This window comes from Canis lupus, chromosome 7 (genome assembly GCF_003254725.2).
Source record: "Canis lupus dingo isolate Sandy chromosome 7, ASM325472v2, whole genome shotgun sequence".
In the NCBI taxonomy this organism is placed as follows: Eukaryota; Metazoa; Chordata; class Mammalia; order Carnivora; family Canidae; genus Canis; species Canis lupus.
Genome location: NC_064249.1, coordinates 4,664,961 through 4,684,785, shown reverse-complemented (window position 1 = coordinate 4,684,785; position 19,825 = coordinate 4,664,961). Strand labels below are relative to the sequence as shown.

Genomic DNA, 19,825 nt, shown 5'->3' with positions numbered 1-19,825 from the left:
CGCGGGGGAGGGGCGAGGGGGCGGGGGGCGGCCTCACCTGGGGCCCCGCGGGAGCCCGGGGAGGAGACGGGGGGGGCGAGGGGGCGGGGGAGGGGGACGAAGGGGAGGGGGGAGGGGTGGGGGGCCTCGGCCTCACCTAGGCCGCGCGCGGGAGGGAGCCGGGGGAGGGAGGAGGGGGGAGGGGGAGGAGACGGGGCGGCGGGGGCTTGGGGGGCAGCCGGCGGCCTCACCTGGGCCGCGTGGGGGAGCCGGGGGAGGAGACGGGGCGGGGGGGGACGGGGGGGTTTGGGGGGGCGGCCGGCGGCCCGCGTTGTGCCCGAGCCAGAAACGCAAGGTGCCCCCTGCGGCCTCGCCCCGGGCCGGCCCCCCGACTCCCTTCCTGGGTCCGGACGGTCCCGCTTCCGGGCCCTCACCCCACCCCCACCCCCACCCCCACCCACCCCCGAACGGCGAGGGGACTGCAGCGGTACCTCGATTTGCAGCATTTTCCACACCACAGGCCCACGGAATTGGATCACTAACGGACCGGGATCGTTGGCTGGAACCTTCACGTCGCCTCGGACCGCACCTGTCGGAGCTCCAGGGGATGCTCCCGGCCCCGGGCCCCCGCCTCACCCCAGCTGTGGCCTGGTTACTGCGCTGGGAAACGCAGAGCCGGCCCCCCTCCCGACTCAGGAATGTTCAGACTCGTGCACCTGCTCCCTCGCCTTGTCAAGTAGCAGGATGGTAGTGCTCCGCTCGCCTGCACATATGGAAGCCAGACGTGCCTACCCCGCAGGGCCGCGGCAGAGCAAAGACCGACTTTGGACGCGTTTCTCCAAGCTGCAGGCCTCACAGAGCTGCCGCAGGCGAGGAAGCTCCGCCAGGGCACAGCGGAGGGGGAGAGGGCCTAACACAAGACGCTAGAATGTACAGGGCACCCGCTAAGCAGGTTACATACATTGTCACGGCACTTGCCCTAACTCTGCCTGGCAGATACTTGCATCAGCATTTTAGTGATGAAGAAACAGGCCCAGCTAATCCAGTGGGTCTTGGCAAAGCCGGTTTCAGGTCAGGTCTACACGATGCTGATATTTATTTACTTCTACCGGGTACTTGCCTGTCCGTGTGCTGCTGCCTTCTATCTAGGATCTACCGAAAAGAGATGTAGAAAAAGTCTTATCATGCACATGTGGAGGATTGTCCAGAGCTGCACGATTATACAGACCTTATGGAGAAGGCCTCTCCTACTAACGTTACCACTCTTGACACATGGTCACAGTGGTTTTTATCCAAATAGGGGTTGCTTCAGACTCTATTCTAGCAGAAGGTGAGACGATGAGAGGAAACCAAATGTGGTCTGAAGAGAGAATGAGTCATGAGACATAAGAAGTCATATAAGGAGTCTTGGGAATTAAAGAATTCAGAAGCAAAAAGCTAACATTCAATTCGGTTATGCAGATCTTAAACGTTCTTGCCAAAGATAGGTGTTACTTGGTCAACAAGACGAAATACATTTCATAGCCGCAGACCCAATAGTCAAAAATAAGGTCAGGACATAATAGGGGAACAAGAACACTAGATTTAAGCATGATGTGCTGTCACAACTTGACTTAGGGTGAGGCGCTTCAGTTTCTCGGTTCCCACATTTGCAAAATGGGAATTATTACTTGTATATCACATGAACAATGTGATATTCAAGTTAAAAAGCATTACATATCCATGTGATCTTTTTTTTAAAGATTTTTATGTATTTATTTATTTGAGAGAGAGAGACAGAGGTAGTGAGAGAGAGCACGAGTGGGGAGGAGAGGGAGAAGCAGACTCCCCGCTAAGCAGGGAGCCCCACATGGGACTCGATCCCATGACCCCGGGGCCATGACCCAAACTGAAGGCAGACGCCCAACCAAGCCACCCAGGTGCCCCCCCCCTTTTTTTTAAAAGATTTTTATTTATTTATTTGAGAGAGAGAGAGAGCAACATATCTGTGTGATCTTTTAAGAAATTATTCTGAGGATTTCAGTTTCACGATTAGGCAGTCTATACCACATGCATTCTTTTCCCAAATGAAGCTTTTTTCTACCTAAGAACTTACCATAGCCCAAAGCCTTGAAAAAAAAAAAAAATTCTGTAAACTAAAAACCACTTCTGCTCCAAGTATTACTAAATTTCTCAAACTTCTCCTTTCATTATAATTATTTTTTCCCCAAAAAGGAACCCTACCTGGAATGCCTACATCAGGAGTTTTCAAGTAGTAGTAAGGCACCATTAATATAATGGTTTTCCCTCTCCATTTGTTGGGATTTAAGTGACAGTCATATCCCTGCATAATATAAAATTGTTATTTTTCTTAGTTTATCTTAAGTAGATGAAAACACTGCATATGCACACACAAAGCAAATCATTTTAAACAAACTCTTAGGCTGACCATGAAGCAAAAGGGATAGAAACACAGATGGACACAATTTGCATGATTTGTTGAAAATTCCAAAAAAAAGGGAAATTTTTTGAACACTTATTTTGATGATATGTTTAACGAAGCTAGTAGAACTTTCACAATGCTTATTTCATATGGAATTTCTGATATGACTGATAGAGAAGTGTGCAAAGGGCAAGCCTTCCAGTTGATATTATATCTTCATATTTCCTTTTTTTTTTTTATTTATTCATGATAGGCACACAGTGAGAGAGAGAGAGGCAGAGACACAGGCAGAGGGAGAAGCAGGCTCCATGCACCGGGAGCCTGACGTGGGATTCGATCCCGGATCTCCAGGATCGCGCCCTGGGCCAAAGGCAGGCGCCAAACTGCTGCGCCACCCAGGGATCCCTCTTCATATTTCCTATTTGACAATTGATACTAACATTTTTCAAGACCACATTAGTCAAGAACATGGTCTATATCATTGCCAAAGAACATAGTCTATAAACAGTCTTTTTCAATGTTTTAAGCTCATGTTAAATTTTTTGCATGTGTTTATAAAGAGTATATATTCATCAAGTCTGGGGCAAGGTGTTCTAAAAATATGTCCTCGGTCAGGACTTGCCTATGGTTTTGCCACAGCTTGCTTGTTCCAAATTGCAGTTCTCTGCTATTCCCAAATAAACCCATTTCTGCTGGAAAAATAACTGACAGTTTTATTTTTAAGGTTAGCATAACCTTGGTGATCAGAAGTGGGATCCAGGGGCTCCTGGGTGGCTCAGTTGGTTAAGCACCTGCTTTCGGCTCAGGTCAGGATCTTGGGATCCTGGGATCCAGCCTCATATTTGCAGCTGGGCTCCCTGCTCAGCAGGAGTCTGCTTCTTCCTAGGCGACTGCCCCACACACACCGCTTGTGCATGCTCCCTCACTCTCTCACTCTCACTCTCTCTCTGTCTGAAATAAATAAAATCTAAAAAAAAAAAAAAGTGGAATCCAGACAAGACCCTCAACAATTCTGTGGCTGGTGAGGAAACAGATGCCACAAAAATCAATTGAGCCCATTGCTTTCTTGCCAACCCTGGAGTTTGAGGGTAAGATTTTTTCCTGCATTTAGAGCTCCGCTCTCTTTGTGTTTGAACTCTCCGGGCTGTATTCAGGTTCTATTTTAAGGTCTATCTTTTCTGAGAGTTCTTGTTTGTCCTTTGGTCTGACTCCTTTTTCAGAACCAGACTGTTCCTGGTGGAACTGTGCTGGCCTTCGGTTTCGTTCTTTCTGGAACCAGGATGCTCCTGTTGAAACTGTGCTGTTTAAGAATTTTTCTCTCTGCTCTAGAGAAAAACCTCTAAAACATGGAAGCCCACTCATCAAAATGCTTTGAGAGCAGTGGGTCCCCCCACTACTGGGACCCTAGTGGTTTTATGTTTAAGAAGTTTGGTCCTTCCTCCTGTGTGTTTCTACACTAAATGGATCAATTTAACCGAAAGTAATTTAGAACTTCAGGGGCCATGATGGGGAACTTCCAATCTCCCCAGACTTACTTGTTTTTCCTAAAATTAAATTAGAAAGCTGCATCTCCTAAGAAAAACAAAAACAACAAAGGCCTTGATCAAACATTATGATTGTTATTGATTTCTTCTGTTCCTGAACTTGAATCTGCTTGACAATTCTTTCATGAAAGAGATGACTTAAAATTTCCCAATATGATGGCAGATTTGTCTATCTGATCTTATAGTTTTATCAGTTTTTGCTTTATGTAGTTGGGGGGCCTGTGTTAAAATATGCAAACCAGTGTATAATTATTTTATATGCTTGGTAAATTTATCATTATGTTGCGACTTTCTTTAACTCTAGTAATGATTTGCCTCAACATCTAAATGGCTTTCTTCGGATTAGTATTTATTTGCCTAGGATTGGTATAACTCTTTTCATTCTATTACATTAAAACTTTCTAAGTCATTATGTTTCAGATTTATCTAACTAGTGTTAATTTTGACTTTTAGTCTGGTTTTATAATCTTTGACTCTTAGATCAGACATTTAGATCATTGCCTTTTTTTATAACTACTGATATATTTAAATTTATTTCTGCCATCTAATGTTGCACTCCCCATTTGTTGTCTTCTGATCTGTTTTCTTTTTTCTTTCACTATTGCCTTCTTTGGGGTTATTTATTTACTTATTTAATGCTGCCTTCTCCTCCTAGATTCTAGTTTGGAAGTTATATACTTTATTCCTGTCCATTTAGTAGCTATCCTAGACATTTTAACAGGTAAATTCTGATTAAATTCAGAATTTATCAACCCACCAACCTTCTCCTAGGCAGCACAGGACCTTTAAAACACCTTTGAAACTGACTTTCTCGTCAGTCCTGTAAAATTCTGAACTCCGTTCTTTCTCCCCTTTCCTTCTGGGACTCTGATTATACATACATTCTCATTTACCCCCTCCATCTCTCTTAACGTTTCTTTCATAGGCGTTTGTTTGTTTGTTTGTTTGTTTGTTTGTTTCCAATCTTCCCAGGCTAAATTCTGGATAATTTTACAGATATCTTTCTGTTCATTAATTCTTTCTCTGGCTACTAAATCTTCTGTAATCTTCTGTTAAAGCCACCCATTTAGTTTTTAATATATATTATCTTCATTTCTAAAGTTCTATTTGGTTATTTTAAATCTACTTTCTCTTTATTCATATGTTAAGCCCTTCTTTAATTTCTTAAGATATATTCAACATGTATATTTTCTATTCTATTTCTAATAATTTCAATATCTGAAGCATTTGTGAGTTTGATTCTACTCTCTGATTTTCATCTGATTCTTACTTACAGTCTCTTGTTTTTTTCTGTTTGGTGATTTCTTTTTATGTCACCTGATCCTTGGAGTTTTATATGTGGAAATGTAGTGATATCTGAAGAGAGGAGTTCTCTGGAAAGATTATTCATTTATCGTTGGTAGATGTCTGAGGGGTCACTACCCATTCAGGACACTTTCATACTAAATTCTCAACTTAAAATTTTTTTAAGCACCCATGTGAGGTCTGGCTTATAGTTAAGAATCCTTAAAGAGGATTTCTGCCCAACCACCCCCCACCCCAACCTCCAATTCTGCTCCAGTATTTGAGACGATCAGTTTCTCTTGAATCTCTTTGGAATGTCAGGTTTTAAGGGTATCCTCTTGAACTCCTCACATTAGGGAAGTCCTCAAGCCCCATGAGGCTGTAATAATTACACTCAAGTTCATTTACCTTAACAATACCATCAAGATGAACAGTGGCTCTGGTGGCTACTTTTACTTATTCCCAAGCTGCACTCTCACACACGCCACCACCAAGTATTCCTTATTTCCTTGACTATTCTTGAATGTATTTAGTAAGTTTCAAGTTTAATTTTAAATTTTTAATTAACTTCAATAGAAGTTTTGATGAGATACCACAATTGCTTAGTTTTAAATATACCATCATATAAAATGTACTAGTAACAACTTTTTATCTACCTAATAATATCCATCATGTTTAAGCCATACCCAAGTAGTCCCTGAATTATATATTTTTTTTTTTGAATTATATATTTTTATACACTAATGATGAGGAAATCTAAGTTCAATGCCTTTTAGTGAGACACCTGTCCTTCTTCCCAATGTATTGTGATAACCAAAAGGTAACTCCTGGTCCCCTTCATCCATTCATACGATGTGTCAATGTGGAAATTTGCCTTAGACAGAACTGAAGGGTCACTAATACCTAGGAATAGAGCTGAGAGCTCCTTCCCTTTTTGGAACGTGGAAAGAGAAACAATATTGTAAACTCTATAATGGTATTTTTTTAATATAATACTGTTAACAATGATGCAACTTCAGTAAAACTGAACTAGACATATGGGCTGTGAGCTTCACCAATTTATATCAATGTTTTGAGTTCCAAATAATTAACTTGAATTGAACTTTTTTAGATACAATCCTCTCATGAGTTATAGTCAGCATGTATTAAAGTCAGATATTCTCTAGAATCAACTCTATATTGCCTCCTATTATTGTTCTTAGGTAACATTTATTAATAGTATCACCGTCTTCATTTACTATAGGATTAAAATCCTTTATATAAAGTATTTAAGAAGTCAGATTTCTTGAAGTCCTTAGAAAACCATCTTGAAAATATTTTACCAGGAACTGCCTTTTAGTATCAACTGAGACGGTATTGTTAAGAAGAACATTCTCCAAGAATATTACTCCTTTTTATACTTAGCAACAACATTATGAATTTGAAGCTGAAAGTGAAATTCTCCTTCAAAATGATATGTAAGTACTTTTCGAACAGAGAGACGATAAAAGAGAATATTTGGGAGCAGTATCTTTCCAGAAAGTATGTTTCACCTCTTTCTGTCACAACTCATGGCCTATGAAGTTAGCATTCAATGTTAATTTGAAAGCCAACTCTAAGAAAAAAGGTCTTCTAGTTTTGGAGACAAAAAGGCTCAAATAATTCTTAAGATCTTAATTACCAAATCTGAACATATCTATCCAAATATTTATAAAATTCAAGTTGGAAATTATGATATTTATTTATTTTGCTACTAAATTTTTAGTGGAAAAGATAATAAAATTCTCAGAAATAATACAGGAAAGATACCCTAATTTCCCCATATTTTGGGTGATTTGCCCAAAATTATAGAATCAAATTCTCTTACCTCTGACCAGCTTCTGCTAGTTCATCTTTATTTTTATCTTGGCATCTGCCAGACATTGGAAAACTTAAAGTAGTCTTCGGAGTTAAGAAAAAAGATTATCTAAAGCAGAGTATCACCAATAGACTGTAATCAGCGAAGGCAAATTTTCTTCACGGACTCTTTGAGGAGCCTCACTTGGGTTACAAGAAACAGAGCAGTGTTTGTGTAACCCTGTGGCAATGCCTGGGAAAGAATCTCCTAACCCCACCCACCAGACACTCCACATAAATAAAAACATCTTTACCATATGGCAATTCCATTCACACCCATTTAATACTCTCAGGAGAATGTGTAATCACATCCAGTGAGCCACAACATAAGAATTTACTAGAAGGAAATATATAAGAGCATCTAGTATGACGTTGATAGCTCAACAAAATCAATAACCTCTAGAAGCAACCTTAATCCTGATATAAATAATCAAAATAAATTCCTGTAAAAAACCCCAAACACACACATCCTTGTATAAGTTCTACTTTCTCAAAATCTAAAAAAATAACTGAGTAAACATTGCATGTACTTAAATCTGATCAATTCAAGGGGGAAAAAGAAAAACACTACATGCCAGCATAGAACTTAGTCAAATACCAGGTAAAAAGGTACACTTGCACAGCAGAAGATCCTTAGAATGATAAACAGATTCAAAACTTCAAAATATTTGACCACTCCTCCTTTTTTTTATTATTATTCCAAACAAAGTCAAGATAAAAATAAACAAGGACTGAGAAGTCTCCTGGGCTTCAGAAGTATGGATGTCATCTTATCTCTCTGCTGTTGTCTCTGATACTGACCCAACACATGGGTAAGTATTTGCTAAGAAAACCTCAGCTTTTAATCTTTTCTAGGAGAGACGGAGTAGCAGAATGAAACTGATAAAGGTCTTCTTAGTTTGTTGGGAATTGGCTTTCTTTGTAAAAGGACTCAGTCTAGGGGATTCCTGGGTGGCTCAGTGGTTTAGCACCTGCCTTTGGCCCAGGGTGTGATCCTGGAGTCCTGGAATCGAGTCCTGCGTCGGGCTCCTGACATGGAGCCTGCTTCTCCCTCTGCCTGTGTCTCTGCTTTTCCCTCTCTCTCTGTCTATCATGAATATATAAATTAAAAAAAAAAATTTAAAGGACTCGATCTCACCTGCCTTTCTTCATTCACTGTGGACAACTGCATTAGTCTCCTCCTGCCAACAGCTAACCTTGGCTGGAGTGGGATGAAGGCATCTGGACCCCTGATTAAGCCTGAGAGTCTACTTGCAACTTAATGGAACCACCTCACCATGTGGACTGACCACTCTTTCTCTCTGCTATCTGGCCACAACCTGGGTCTTCCCTTTAGCTCCCTCCAGGTTGAATTGTGGACGGGGAGCATATGACATTAGTCTGTGCAATGTATAATTACAGTGTGTTCTCAGTGCAGTTACTTAAGAAAACTATCAAATAGAAGCTACTAATTCCCATTCAGTGATGATAGAAAGCCATTGATGACCATACAACCCATTTATTTCCCTATGTTTTTTCCTTTAACACAAATATATTGCTCTTCCCCTTTAAATAAGCCAGTATGAATTCTTAAGTAATATATGCACAAATTCATGAGGAGAGGCCTAATATTAGTTAGAAACAACTCACTACAGCACGCCAGCTGGCAAAACTACTTCCAGTTTGTAAAAGAGAAAAAAAATGGCTTAACATTTGAATCACTATATCATTTCACACACAAAGACTTCATGTTCATACCAGAAAGACAAGCCTTACCACATTTGCATGTATCCTTTTATAGTTGTTGTGATTTTGCCAAGTGCTTTATGATCACTTTTTATTAGCTGGGGCTCTCAATAGTCCTGTGAGGTATAGATTAGTAGGTAAAACAGGTACTGTACATGATGAAGCAGGAAGTGAACTCCCTAAAGACGTTTTATTCCAAGAACGCCTGGGTGGAAGAATGCACTTTCCCCTGTTTGCCAGAGGCACCAGGAAATAAAGTTGGCCTGCAAAATACTACTGAGCCATTTTTAAAAGCCATTTTCTTCACAAAGCACATATATATCTCTTTTCTCTCTCTCTTGCTCTCTCTCGCTCTTGCTCTCTCTCTTGCTCACTCACTTGCTTAACGAAAGTGAGCAAGGCTGAATGGGGGTTTATATTTCAATTCAAAAGTATTACCATATGGCATCCCCCTCATTGATACCTTTACCCAAATTACAAGCAGTAATAAATAGTTCTGAAGTCATACAGTTCTTTAAAAGTCCTTTGTACAAGTTGCAGGATAAACAAAAGCACTTATATAACAAACTAAAAGAGTTTGTTTTATAAAACTGAAAGAAACTAAAAAACTTGTTATTTACTTACTTGTTTTACAAATGATGAAAGTTAGGGGCGCCTGGGCGGCTCAGCGGGTTAAGCATCTGCCTTTGCCTCAGGTCATGATCTCAGGATCTTGGGATCAAGCCCAGCATCTGGCTCCCTGCTCAGCAGTGAGTCTACTTCTCCCGTTCTCTCCCTCTGTGATTGCTCTTGCTCTTGCTCTCTCTCTCAAGTAAATAAATAAAATCTTTTAAAAAAATAATAATGAAAGTTAAAGTTGAAAGAAACTTTAATGTGATTAGTCCATAGACAAACTATATCTTTGGGAAAAAGTAGCCTGAGAATTGGATTTTCTGGTTCTCAAAAATGAAAAAGCAAAACCGAAGTATGATTTTCTATGAACATTCATAAAAATAGAAAATATAACTTATATTATATATAATTAATTATGTTAATATTAATTATATATTATATAACAATATATTAATTATTATATATTATGGTTCTTTTTATTTTATGTCATATATTTGTGAAATTAACCTCCCTCTGACATAGAGTTTTAAACCTATTACATTAAAATTACATATTGGGAAAAATTTATGTGGTAGGAATTTTTTTATGCAAAATGAGGACCTAGAAAAAAAAAAGAGGCCAATGAACATAAACTGTCTAGATAGTCAAGCTGCATGTTATAAGAAATGGATGCTAGAAATAGCTGCCTGGGTAGATCTGAATTAGCAATTATCTTTTGATGGGTTCAATCCCTCGCCCACAAACCAGTCTTCAAATCTTATCTATTGTGTATCTATTATGCCTCCTCTGCCTCTAGGCTATGCTCTCTTCTGCTGTACAGTTGCCATTGTCCTGTCCAGATCTCACCCTCTTCCTTTCAATGAACACGGTCTCCAAAGATGTTGTCCTTTTGCTTCAAGCTTTTACTTTTCCTCCATTTCTAGAGAACTCTCTGTGTCTTGGCTCCCAAACTTAGTTAGTACCTGATATACGTTCTCTAGCTAGTTATAAAAACTAGTACTTACTATTCTTTGGAGAGGTTCAATTTCTTTGCCTAAGAATTCCTATCCTGTGAACCTTCACTATTACCATCATAATATATAGGAAGACACCAAAGTTCTCGGGGCATGCTTTCAGCCCACCTATAAATAGAGTTGACTGGATGCTAAGAGCCCAATGATAGGTTAAACTTTTCTGGCTCAGGTTATCAGCTGCACTTGTTTAATGATTCCTGCCTGAAAAGACCCTATGCGAAATGAAAAATAGAGTCCTTTATTTTGGCAATATGTACCAAAAAGTCTAAAATATATATCAAGAAAAAGCGTACATAAATTCAACCAAGAAAAGAAGGGAGCTATATCTTTGTACTCAGCAGGAAGATATTAAGATGCTCTCTGGTTACCTCATATTCTGTGGCACTGATTTAGGGGCTCTTACAGGAGGAGCCTGGCTGCTTTATGAGGCCAGGACAGGTTACATAGAATCACTGAAGTGACTTCATTTTTTTTTAAGAGTTTATTTATTTATTTGAGAGAAAGAGAAGACAAGTGGGGAGGAGGGACAGAGGGAGAGGGAAAAGCAGATCCCCCACTGAGCAGGGATTCCGCATGTGGGACTTGATCCCAGAACCCTGGGATCATGAGCCAAACTAAAGGCAGATGCTTAACTGGCTGAGCCATCCAGGTACGCTACTGAAGTGACTTTAAAAGGCACCCCAACACTTCCTGAAATCAGACCTTAAGCCCTGGGTACATAGGGGTAGAAGTCCCCCCACTGTAATGAATACATCTGGTTACAAACAATTCCTGATTTAAAAAAAAAAAAAAAAAAAAAAAGTAGATTAGAGTTCAGTTTCTGTTGACTTACTTTATCCTAGGCTATCCAGTCAGACTCATGCATGTGCTAATTAATGTATTAGGACTGAAGCTTCTTAGGCTGAGATTCTCCATTTAGTTTGTTTGGCAAGCATAGAATTAAGTTTAAGTGGTAAGTTTATAAACACAGTATTAATTGCTACCAAGTATTAAGGCATGTTACAGAAGACTCAAGTCATCTGTGAAAGAGAGCAGCAATATTCCAATGGCAGCTTCACTATATTTCTATTCCTACCTTTTAGTGAAGGAATTCAAAGCATAAAAATAAAATAAAATGATGAAATGTCAAGAAGTCTCTAATGACAAGTTCAGCTATTCCCTTGCACTTCAACACCACATTATGCTGCAGTGCCCCCCTGAAATCCCTCTCAGGAAAGGCCACTATATAAATTCAATTTTATCTCCCAAATGTAATCACTGTGGAATCCAAATATATTTAAACCTGGCCCTTATAGACCCCAATTACTGGTGTCCCTAATTTCCCAGAACAGCCAGAATGTATCAGCCAGAAAGTTCGAGAGGAAAGCACATGATAGAGAAAGGAGGTGATATCATGAGGGAACAGGAGTGGCAGTTTACAGTTAATATTGTGTGCATCTCTACTTTTAATGAGAACTGCCACTCACATTGCAATGAGATTTTGATTTCAAGATACTTACAGAGAAATGCACAGAACATCTCTTGTGATGCACGGGTTTTATTCAATGGTTTATAAGGGTTTAAATTTTTTCTCATGTCTTTTTTCTTTTCTTTTCATAAAGAAAAATAGTAAGGGTCAGTTTCAATTTACTGCTGTTCCCCAGTGTAATTTTCAGAAATGCTCCATTTTAGTCCAAAAGATGTCACAAGCTTATATGATACATTATGTGGTCTTCTTGAATATAGTTGCCTATTTTTTGAGAACTGAGAAAGAAAAAAGAGGAAAAATATACACTAAGAGATTTACTACATATTTTGAATATATTTTTCATTTCATCCTCACAGTCATTGAGTGAGGCCAAGTTTTTCTCCCTCTCTTATGGATTCAGCTCAGAAAGATAACTTTCCCAAAGTTATGTAAGTAAGCTTCAGGTCTCCTGGGTCTTAAGCCATCCAAGCACAGGATTTTACTGGGTGAATCACAGACTAAATAAGCAAGTCGAAGAGTAGCAAAGATTAAGGAACAAATTATTTACATTCCTAAAAACTAACCAGCACTCTATTAGCTGTCCTGCCAGGGTGCCTATTGTGTGGAGCCATGGGACCACCAGCCCATGCTAACCATAGCTCCGGCCAGCCAGCAAAAGTCACCAAGTTATTTATAGTCTATGTAAGGGACAGCCATACATAAGACCATGTCTTCAAGTTTAGGAAAAGTAGCTGTTCCACCCAATCCATAGAAGCAAGTACAGAAAATCAAGCAAAATGGGAAGACAAAGGAATATGCTCCAAAAGAAAGAACAAAACAAAAGCTCAGAAAAAGAACTAAGTGAAATGAAGATAACCAATATACCTGATAAAGAATTTAGAGTAATGATTATAATGCTCACCATTATGAGCTAGAGGCTAGAGGAAGAACTCAGTGAGATACTCAATAAAGATACATAAAAAAGAACCAAACACAGTTGAAGAATACAATAACCAAAATTAAAAAATACACTAGAGGGAATCAACAGATTATCAAATGGAGAAGAACAAATCAGCGATCTGGATGACATGGTAATGGAAAGCATCCAAGCTGAACAACAAAAGGAAAAGAATTTTTTTTAATGAGGAAAGATTGGGGTGCCTGGGTGGGTCAGTTGGTTAAGTGTCTGCATTCAGCTCATGATCCCATGGTCCTGAGATTGAGCCCTGCATGGAACTCTCTGCTCAGTGGGGAGTCTACTTCTCCCTCTCCCTTTGCCTACTGCTCCCCATGCTTGTGATCTCTCCTTTCTCTGTCAAATAAATAAATAAAATCTTCTCTAAAAATGAGGCTCTCTTGGACAACATCAAGTGAATAAATATTGGCATTATGGGAATCCCAGGAGAAGGAGAAAAAGAAAAGGAAGAGGAAAGAGAGAGGGGGACAGAAAACTTTTTGAAGAAATAATAGCTGAAAACTTCCCTAACTTATGAAAGGAAATAGACATCCAGGTTCAAGAAGCACAGAGTTTCAAACAAGATGAACCCAAGGAGGCCTACATCATGATACACAATTAAAATGTCAAAGGTTAGGGGCACCTGGGTGTCTCAGTTTAGCATCTGACTCTGAATTTCAGCTGAGGTCATGATCTCAGAGTCATGATCAAACCCTGCCCTGGGCTCTGTACTAGCCGTGGAACTTTCTTAAGATTCTCTCTCTCCCTCTGCCCCTCCCCTCCTCCTCCTCCTCCTCTCTCTCTCTCTCTCTCTCTCTCAAAATAACATAATACAATACAATATCAAAGGCTAAAGATAAAGAGAAATTTAAAAGCAGGGAGTTACCTGTAGGTAAAAAAGTTACCTACAAGGAAAAAATAAAAAATATATAAAATAATAAAATAAAAAAATAAAATAAAATAAAATAAAATAAAATAAAATAAAATAAAATAAAAAGTTACCTACAAGGGAAACCCCATAAGGCTGTCAGCTGATTTTTCAGCAGGAACTTTGCAGGCCAGAAAGTGCTGAAAGGAAAAAACCTATAACCAAGAATACTCTTCCCAGCAAGATTATCATTCAGATTTAAAGGAGAGATAAAGAGTTTCCCAAACAAACAGAATTTAAAGCAGTTTATCACCACTAAACCAACCTTACAAAAAATGCTAATGAGACTTCTTTAAGTGGAAAAGAAATAGCCATAATTAGACATAAGACAATTATGAATAAAAAGATGTAAACTATGACAGGAAATTCATGAAATGTGGGGTTGGGAGTTAAAGAAGGGTTTTTTAGAATGTGTTTGAACTTAAGTGGCTATCAAATTAACATAGACTGCTATATACTTAGGGTGTTATATATGAAACTCATATCATGGTAACTACAAATCTAAAACTTATGATACATATACAAAATGTAAAGACACTGCAAAACTGTAGTCATCAAAACAGTGTGGTTCGTCCACAAAGATAGACACATAGATCAATAGAACAGAATAGAAAGTCCATAAATAAACCCACACTTATATCTATATATGTAGATATATAGAGACATATATATAGATATAGATAAATAGATATCAATTAATCTACTACAAAGGAAGCAAGAATTTGTAGTGGAGAAAAGAGTCTCTTCAAAAAATGCTGCTGGGAAAACTGAATAGCTACCTGCAAAAGAATGAACTGGATCACTTTCTAATACCACACGCAAATCTCAAAAATAAACTCAAAATGGATTAAAGACCTAAATGTGAGACCTGAAACCATGAAAATTCTAGAAGACAGGCAGTAGTTTCTCTGACATCAGACATAGAAACATTTTTCTAGGTATGTCTCCTGAGGAAAGGGAAACAAAAGCAAAAATAAACTATTGAGATTACATCAAAATAAGAAGTTTTGCACAGCAAAGGACACCATCAACAGAACAGAAGGGCAATCTACTGAATGGGAGAAAATTGTTAAAAATGATATATCTATCTAATGTATCCAAAATATATTTTAAAAACTTACATAATGCAACACTAAAAAAAAAAATTCCAATTAAAAAAATGGGCAGAGAACCTGAATATTTTCCCAAAGAAGACATACAGATGGCCCACAGACACATGTAAAGACGCTTACCATCACTAATCATCAGGGAAATGCAAATCAAAACCACAATGAAATATTACCCTACACCTGTCAGAATGGCTAATATCAAAAAGACAAGAAATAACAAGTGTTGGCAAGGATGTGGAGAAAAGGGAACCCTAGTACACTGTTGGAAATGTAAACTGATACAGACCTTATGGAAAACAGTATGGAGGTTCCTCAAAAAATTAAAAAATAGAAATACTATATGATCTAGTAAATTCCACTACTGGATATTTATCCAAAGAAAATGAAAACACTACTTCAAAAAGATATATGCACCCTTATGTTTATTGCAGCATTATTTACAATTGCCAAGATATGGAAAAAAAACCAAGTGTCCATTGATAAATGACTGGATAAAGATGTGTGTGAGTGCATGCGTGCGTGTGTGTGTGTGTGTGTGTGTGTGTATAATGGAATGTTATTCAGCCATAAAAAGGATGAAATCATGCCATTTTCAACAACATGGATGGAACTAAAGAGTATTAATGCTAAGTGAAATATGTCAGGCTGAGAAAGACAAATACCATATGATTTCACTCATGTGGAATCTAAAAAAATCAAATGAATAAAAAAGAATCAATAAAAAATAGAATCAGACTTATAAATACATAGAACAAACTAATGGTTGCCAGAGAGGGGAGGGGTGTGGGGACAGGCAAAATGGGTGAAGAGAAGTGGGAGATACAGATTTCCAGTCATGGAACCAATGAGTCATTAGAGTAAGAGGCACAGCATAGTCAAAGATATTGGTAATAGTGATGTATGGTGACAGATGGTAGCTATACCTGTGGTGCGCATAGCATAAGGTATAGAGAAGTTGAATTACTATGTTGTAAACCTGAAACTAATATAACATTGTGTGTCAACCGTGCTCCAATGAAAATTTTTTAAAAAGTAATCAGCCCTCTAAATTTCATAACCATGTTTCAAACAGAACACCCATCCAGTTACTCCCCCTTAGCTTCTTTAAAAATATCCACAGCACACCTGTTGCAGGCACAAAACATTAAGACTCAAATTAATTCCCAAACAATAGTGCCATCTGTCACTGTCCCAAAGCAATATTTCTCCTCAAGTAATATTAGCCTAGTACTTACAGCCTGTCACTTGCTGTGAGAGTCACACCTTACTTTGGCTTCTAACGTGGGGTGCAAGAAGTGTCAGCCTCATTTTCCTTCCAGCTTTTATGCCTGTGTTTCTGTTTATCCATCCCATCTGGAAGACCCTTTGTCTCCCTGCTAACTGTCCCTCAAGGTTCAGCTCAGGTCCTGCCTCCTTCATAAAAGCTCCGTTTACTGGCTTGAGTCCATAATAACATCTCTCCTTTGTGTTTCCATGACACTTTTAGACAATTTCCAGCTGTACGATGTTTGACTACTCTTTGCTTTATACACATACATAATTTAAGCACTTCCAATTATAAATACCTTAAGAGCAGGAACTATGATTTCTGCTGTGTGTATGTGTGTGTGTGTGTGTGTGTGTGCACACGTGTGCATGTATCCCCTCTGTAATACCCCACATTATGTAGGGGCCATTTGGTATTTAATAGGGTTTTACTGGCTAATTGATGCAGTGATCGAGTGACCATCATGTCAAGAAGAAAAGAATGATAAACTGTATGTTATATTGTTATTCTGGAAATCTTAAGACTCTCTGGATTTTATTACTTTCAGGATGGATCCATCTGTAAAGCTTTCTTGTTTCCCTAAGATTTTTTTTTAATTTTATTTATTTATTCATGAGAGACACAGAGAGAGAGGCAGAGAGAGAAGCAGGCTCCATGCAGGGACCCCAATGTGGGACTCGATCCCGGGACCTAGGGATCATGCCCTGGGCTGAAGGCAGGCACTTAACCGCTGAGCCACCCAGGCGCCCCTGTTTCCCTAAGATTTTAAGTCAGAAAGACAATTGGTTCAATATATAAAATTAGGCTTGAAAGAATAAAAAAGCTAGAAGAGAAAGTGAACAAAATATATGTCTAACATTAATACTAACTGAATAAGAATTTTTCCGTAAAAAGTTTACATGACTTAGAAGATGAGTGCTTAGTTATTACTCCAATCACTTGAGGGAAGGAAGGAGAAGAGAGGAGCTCCCCTCAAGAAGTAATAGATTTTCCCCCAAAGGTATCAGATTTAATCTAACCTTATCTAGTATGAGATTTGGTAGTCTTCTGCTTCTCCTTTCCCTCTGATCTTACCAAACCTAGTTAGTTACTATTTTATTCATTCATCTATTCGACAAATAGTTTGAGTGCTTCTTTTTCTAGCTTCTAGGTATTTAGAGGCAACAGTGAGAAAACTGCATAGACTCAGTATCTATTTTTAAAGAACAATTAAATCTAGCTTGAAAAAGATGTTTTCTGCATTTCCATAAATCCACGAACAAATTGTAAACCTCTCACCATTGTGCATCATCTTGGCACTGCCCCTCAATCACACCTACGGCTTTCAGCCTGATGAATTATTTTGCAGCAGATGTGGTGAGTGTAGAGGTGGAGCTGTTATGAGCATTTTCTGTGTGAAGTGGTGGGGATTCCCCCTGCTGTTCCCTTCGGCTGACTGGCTCCTCTCGGTGTGTTGTTAATGAAATTTAGTCTCCCGTCACATGGTCTTCTGAACTTGCAGCCTCTTCTCCCTTATGGCTTCTCATGGCTAATCATGAGTCTACGAATAGGCTAGTTAAGCTCCGACATTTAAGACCAGTAAACTGATAAATTCCTCAGCAGAAGTTTGGCCAATATGACCAATAGCAGTTTTTGCCTTGATAGAAAAAAAAGAAAAAGAAAAAGAAAAGAAAGGCCTCTAGGCCTGTCCTTTTCTTGCTGAATAGTGAACTAAAAAGATTACTTTCTCCAGCATTTTACTACATGGAATCTGCCCCCCTTTGCTTTTATTTAAGCTTTTATTCCTTCTGCAGCCCATGAAAGGTACAAGAATCATGATCTCTCATGGGTTTACACAAGCAGGTCCATCAATTAACACGTTTCCAACACACCTGTTACCTACAGTGCTTGGTATCTACGTTCAAAACCCTTGGACAGCGTCTATGTAACTGGCCCATGGAGTTTTATACTCACATATTGACAAAATGAATACAATCTCTTATCCCACGCAAAACAATGTATCAGGCTCCTGGTATATTCCTTTTGATGCTTTTTTTAACTGTGACCCCTAAAAAGCAACATTTCCATCAGTGCTTGAATTCACAATATCCAAACTGAAGATTACCATTTTTAATGCTTTTTTTCCCCTAAATAATGTTTGTCCTTAAAGTTTAATAATCACCAAGTATTTCCATGGAATTTTTTTTATGAATCAATACTTTTTAAAAAGAACAGCTAGGATATCGAATAGTCTAGAAAAAGAATATGAAGTAACATTTAAGACATATACTATGGAAATTGATTTAAATAATTTGTGAGTCCTTAAAAATCTTACCATTGATCAATACTCAGCCACCTTGAACCTTATCTTTCTATGACCCTGTGTTCTAGTATCATATTTCCACTAACCCTTTGCCTAAAGACCACTTCACAGATGTATTTATTTCATGATCATCATGTTAAAATGCCAGGCTATACAACATAGTTCATGTGGATCAATGTGGATTCAGCCTTCCCTTCAAGCCTCTAAGAAAATGGTGAATATAGAAATAAGTGGAAAGATTTCCATATTGGAATATGGCACATTCTCAAAAATACTTATTTTTCTTCTTTTAGCCCTGCTGCATCAATCAGTTATAATCCTCTGCAAAATAATAAGTATTTAGCCAACAAACTAGAAGCAAATCCATTTAGTTTAGTTGTTAAGTGCAAGAGTATGAAAGAAGAGTCATTAAAATATACTCACCAAACTCGCAAATTGGCAACTTAGATCCCTCAGGAATGTACCCAGAGGCAACAAAAAGTCCGAGGGAAAAAAACCCTACTCCCCTCACCACCTTATAGTGATTTGGTCCAGAAGGCACTTAGCTCAAGTTGTTTAAAACTATTCAGTTTCAACATTATGCATCCTGTTTGGAAGTTCAGGTATACTCATACCTGCACTTCCCACCAAAATCACAAAGTAAGAGAGAATACCAGCTGCAGGATGAGAGAAAACATAGGCAGTAGGGAGAGAGTCATGTAGAGTTGGTCCCTTGAGAAGAGTAGTCACCTCTGGTGAGAAAGCTAGAGAAGATAATGCAAGGAGGATGTCAAGGGAAGAAATAGGCTAGTTTATCTCCCTCCTTTCCCACAAAAAAAATTGCATGAGAGCTGAGTTGATGTAAACTGTCCAAGTCAGTCTCCCATAGCAGAGTGAAAGGTGGAGAAGTGATGTGGAAGAGCAAACAGAAGCTATTCAACCCACTGTCCATTTTGTATTTATAAATACATTAAATCACCTCTTATTCTTTTGAAGTAGATGAGTTATAAATCCTAAATTCCAAACTGAAGTATACCAAAACAGAAACAACACATTTACTTACTTAAGTTTACCTTTTTTTTTCACCCAGCATAAAGTTTGGCATCAAGGGAAAAAAAATAAAAGGTAAAAAGTCTTGTTGGCATGCTTATTCCTATTCTGTTTCCTCAAGCCCTCAGACTCGTGAGTCTGAGATGTGCCCTTCCTATTTTTGTATCTTCATGTCCCACATACTTAGTTTGAATAACCCAAAGAAGGCCAAATATCATGTTATTCACAGCCTGTCCTTCTTGAGTAACAGTTAACAACACTGCATTATACTGTACACCAGGCTGGTCACTAACTCTGTGTTCCTATCTTTTCAATGAAAACAATACTCTATAAT

At 38.7% G+C, this 19,825-nt stretch overlaps 1 protein-coding gene across 6 annotated transcripts in view; it reads left to right on the top strand.

The window, feature by feature from the left end:
- Positions 1-19,825, top strand: part of LOC112648287 (uncharacterized) — a 54,820-nt gene that overhangs the window by 1,011 nt on the left and 33,984 nt on the right. The window contains exons 2-4 of one of the 6 annotated variants that reach the window (XR_004817261.2): positions 500-1,309; positions 6,555-6,686; positions 7,814-9,635. The exons of 2 other annotated variants lie outside the window; for them this stretch is intronic. Coding sequence is in view for 1 of the 4 variants with exons in the window: in XM_025429723.3 (XP_025285508.1) it covers positions 500-906 (407 nt within the window). In the remaining 3 variants the exon portion in view is untranslated. Of the gene's footprint in view, positions 1-499; positions 4,355-6,554; positions 9,636-19,825 lie in introns of those variants that run through there. 3 more of the 6 variants (XR_004817260.2, XR_004817262.2, XM_025429723.3) reach the window with 3 other exon arrangements.